This window comes from Pan troglodytes, chromosome 19, assembly GCF_028858775.2.
Source record: "Pan troglodytes isolate AG18354 chromosome 19, NHGRI_mPanTro3-v2.0_pri, whole genome shotgun sequence".
Classification (NCBI taxonomy): Eukaryota; Metazoa; Chordata; class Mammalia; order Primates; family Hominidae; genus Pan; species Pan troglodytes.
In genome coordinates, this window is record NC_072417.2 from 11,714,751 (window position 1) to 11,718,771 (window position 4,021).

A 4,021-nucleotide genomic window follows, 5' to 3' on the forward strand; every position below is an offset into this window, starting at 1 on the left:
CAGGAGAGAAGAGGTGCTTATTAGCCTCATTTTACAGATGAGGGGACTCAGGCTCAGAAAAGTCAAATAACTTCTCCCAATGTCACACAGGCAGTCTAGCTTCAGAAACATGGTTTAATTCCGTGTTTTCAAACCTTTTTGTTCATCTCACAGCAAGAAATACATTCTACATCAGCTCCCAGTGTACACATACGCGTCCGCATAGAATCGAAACGGAGTCCAAAAACAGAATAATACTCGCCGTGTCCAATGCACTCATCTTGAGAGAGAAAAACCCCTGCCCGCCTGGAGCTTGCGTTTGACTGGAGGGAGACAGTGAATAAGACCCACATGCAAAATTGCAGCATCCACGGTGGTAATTTGGGGAATGCTGTAGAGAAAAATGAAGCAACAAAGGACGAGGGTGGCCAAGGAAGATCTCCCAGGTGCTTCTGTTGCCAACTGCACTAATTTCAATGAGCTGTTACCCACAGTGCGAAAACGCCTTCCCTTAATCGCTCCAATCCAATGCCTCCCTGTATGCTTGAGGGCTCTTTCTCCTAGATTGTGTGTGCACACATGTATGTGGCAGTGTGCACATGTATGTACATGTGCAGGTGTCTGTGTATGCATGTGGCAGTGTGCCATGTATATACGTGTGCAGGTGTGTATGTGTGTGCATGCATGTTATGTAGCACTGTGCCATGTGTATACGTGTAGGTGTGCATGTGTGTGCATGCATGTATGTGACAGTGTGCCATGTACATACGTGTGCAGGTGTGCAGGTATGTGTGTGCATGCATTTATGTGGCACTGTGCACATGTACATATGCAGGTGTGTGTGCATGCATGTACATGTGAAGGTGTGAATGTGTGCATGTATGTATGTGACAGTATGCCATGTGTTTACATGTGCAGGTGTGTGTGCATGCATGTATGTGGCAGTGTGTCATGTATATACATGTGCTGCTGTGCGTGTATGTGTGTGCATGCATGTGACCGTGTACCATGTGTATACGCGTGCAGGTATGTGTGTATATGTGTGCATGCATGTATGTGGCAGTGTACCATGTGTATACATGTGCTGCTATGCATTTATGTGTGCATGCATGTAACCACGTGCAAGTCCACCCCCCACTCACTTCCTCACTGAGGAGGCTTTGGAGACAGAGGCAGAACCCGAACATGTAGCTGTGCAGTGTGCCACAGGAGCTTGCCCTGCAGAGGGGGCTGGAATGGCGCCTGAAATCTAGCCCAGGCATCACTAGCCAAAGCCATGAGTGCCAGACACGTGCCCCGGCTCACGTCTGTAGTCCTGAGGAAGGTGACTCTTGTTATCATTGGTCCACCCAGAGGGGAGCATCTTTTGCAATTCCCAGGGGCAGCGCCGATTTCTAACGTGCATCAAGGTGCCCTATGTGCTAGAGTGTCCTAAGAGAGACAGGCGACGACTCACAGAAATAAAAATCACTCCCTGGGAAAAGTCTAGTGTGCTGGGCACCCCGGGGAGGGTGATGGATGTGGGTCTGGGGGGAGACAAGATTGCAGCCAGCTCTGAAGCAGCTGGGGCCAGTTGGGTAGCCTCCACCAAGGGCATTTGGAACTTGGCGCTAGGGTGAAATCTTCAGGCTCTTCCCTTAAGTTAAAGAGACATATAAAAATGTTACCAGCATGTGCGGCAAGAGCATTGCCTGTGGGAAACACAGTCAATCTTTGCTAATGAATAAGTGTAATTGATCAAAACAGATGACTTGATGGACCTTCCAACTGTGCTTTTAGCAAAGTGGACAGTTTTTCATTCAAATGCAAACTCATCCAGATAAAATCTAATAATGGAGATTTTGGAACAATCCCAGCATCAATGATTTTTTTTCCTCCTTCACTGAGCAGGAAGGCATCTTAAATTCCTGCTTGCAGCTTGACCCAACCGGACACCACCAGTGTGCTGCTTTCCGCGTGGCTGAGGAGACCGTGACAGTTCACAGACACAGCAAAGGGCTCCCACGCCACCCCCATCCCCACCTGACCTCTCCTCCTTAGCCCCATTCCCACTCCCTGACCTAGAAAGAGCTCGGTGGACGCTCAATTCCAAGCAATCATTTATTCAGCCATTATTCGTTGAGCTTTGACTGCTGCAAAGCACCGTCCATACCACCAGAAGGGGGTTCAAAGATGACTAAGACCAGGCCCTGTCCTCAGAAAAGAGAGCAGATGCGAGGGGAGAGAGATGACAGGAGACCCGGTGAAGGTCTCAGCTCACCCCAACGAGCACTTAATCTTTCTGAGCTTCAGTTTCCTCTTTTATCCAGTGAAGACGCTGGACTAGACATGGTCTCTGGGCACCAGGCCAGCTGGAAAACGAGATGGGCCTAAGCCTCCCCTTCCCCTCTTGCTCCCAGACTCCTAGAAAGCCAAGAGGCCGGGCGCCGCCTTCTAAGAAGAAAACGAGTCCGCAGAGGGGGCTGGTGAAGGCCGTGGCCCTTCCCTGAAGTTTGCACGTGGCCCCAACACACAGAGCAGCCTGGAGAAGAGGAGACTAAGTTCAGAAAATGGAGTGGAAGGTTCGGCCTTCCACGGTTAGGAAAGGGGAGCTCAGAAGGATCGGGAATTTCCGGGAAATGGGAAGCCCCTGGGGTGTGTGCAGAGAGGGGTGACAGACAGAAGGGTGACAGCACCCGGTGGTGCCAAGGAATCTGGCGGGGGCCAGGCCGGAGGGAGGGGCTGAGGGATGTCAGGGCCACAGAGCACAACGGCCTGGGCTCCTCCCACGCGCCGGCCACACGCCCCGTTCCGCCAGCCCTGCCGCCGCCGCAAGTTCATTTTCATAGAGTCGCCCGAGCTTAACGTCGCTTTGCACGTGTTTTCTAACTTCCACAGGTGGCTTTGGGGTACACAGGCGCAGCTCACCCTCCTTCCCGCCCGCTCCCCGGCCCCGAGCTCGAGGTTAAACAGGGCCGCGGAGTCGGCCGGGAAGGGGTCCCAGCAGCCCGGGGTGGGGGGCGCGCGGCGGGGTCGAGCGGGGTCTGGGGGGGGCGCCCACCTGCGGAGAAGTCTTCCTCGCGGTCGGAGCTGTGCCGGCTGCCGTCGCTGTCTCTCTCCGGCGAGCTGTGGCCGGGCGAGTCCCGCTCGGGCACCCGCAGGAACCTGTGGCGCCTCCACGGGGGCAGGTGCTCGCGCCTGGGGGTCTCCGCCGCGGCGAGGGGCGAGCCCGGGCGGTCCTTGGCCTCGGCCTCCCGCTGCTCCAGGTCGCGGGTCCCCCGCTGCGGCCGCCGCCCCCCGGGGATCAGGTGCATCCAGCGGTGGGGGCTGCACGCCCGCCCCGGCCTCTGCGCCTGCTCGCGGGTCCCGAACCGGCAAGGGGCCACCAGCCAGTGGCTGAGGATGAACTTCTCGTTGAAATCCACCATCTCGAAGTCGTGGTCGCTGCCGTCGCCCCCCTCGTCCGTGCCGGGAGCCGCCTGGGGGTCCCCGAGGGGCGCGTCGTCCTCCCGGGCCCGGAACCGCAGCTGGGGCTGCAGGAGCTGCTGGTGGACGGCGTCGGCCCAGCTCCTTCCCCCGCCCGCTTCTCCGGCCGCCCCGGGCCCGGCGGGCAGGTCCCCGCGGGGAGACTCAGCCTCGGGGTCGGGGCGCCCGGGGTCCCCGCGGGGAGACTCAGCCTCGGGGTCGGGGCGCCCGGGGTCCCCGCGGGGAGACTCAGCCTCGGGGTCGGGGCGCCCGGGGTCCCCGGAATCTCCGCCGCCGCCCCCGGCCAGCGCGGCCTGCAGGAGCGAGGCTTTGAGCTGCTCCTCCGCCAGCACCTGTTGCAGCCGCTCCAGGTTGAGTCTGCAGCGCTCCAGCTCCCGCTCCGCGTCCCGCACCGACTCCAGCCTCGGGACCGGCGCCTCCGCCCCGGGGAACTCGGCCCGCCAGCGCCGCTCGAACGCGCGGGGGTCCCACATGCCCCGAGCTCCGTCCGCGCCGACCCTTCCCCGCGGCCCCCGAAGAGACCAGAGGAAAAATCAAGTGTCCCCTTCCGCCCTCGCGCCTCTTCCCCGTCTTCTTC

General features: G+C 58.5%; 1 protein-coding gene across 1 annotated transcript; it reads right to left on the bottom strand.

The window, feature by feature from the left end:
* Nucleotides 1–2,065: 2,065 nt before the first annotated feature.
* Nucleotides 2,066–4,021, bottom strand: LOC107972384 (breakpoint cluster region protein). The gene is made up of 2 exons (XM_016946819.4): nucleotides 3,020–4,021; nucleotides 2,066–2,500 (listed from the first exon to the last, which is right to left on the bottom strand). Exons 1-2 carry the CDS (start codon nucleotides 3,915–3,917, stop codon nucleotides 2,349–2,351), a joined length of 1,050 nt encoding a protein of 349 aa, XP_016802308.2. The 5' UTR covers nucleotides 3,918–4,021; the 3' UTR covers nucleotides 2,066–2,348.

Coding starts and splice junctions, on each gene's coding strand:
- LOC107972384 (XM_016946819.4), bottom strand. CDS start 3,917: ATGTGGGACCCCCGCGCGTTCGAGCGGCGCTGGCGGGCCGAGTTCCCC. Junction 2,501..3,019: donor CGAGGAAGACTTCTCCGCAG/GTGGGCGCCCCC, acceptor CCTCTTCTCCAG/GCTGCTCTGTGTGTTGGGGC.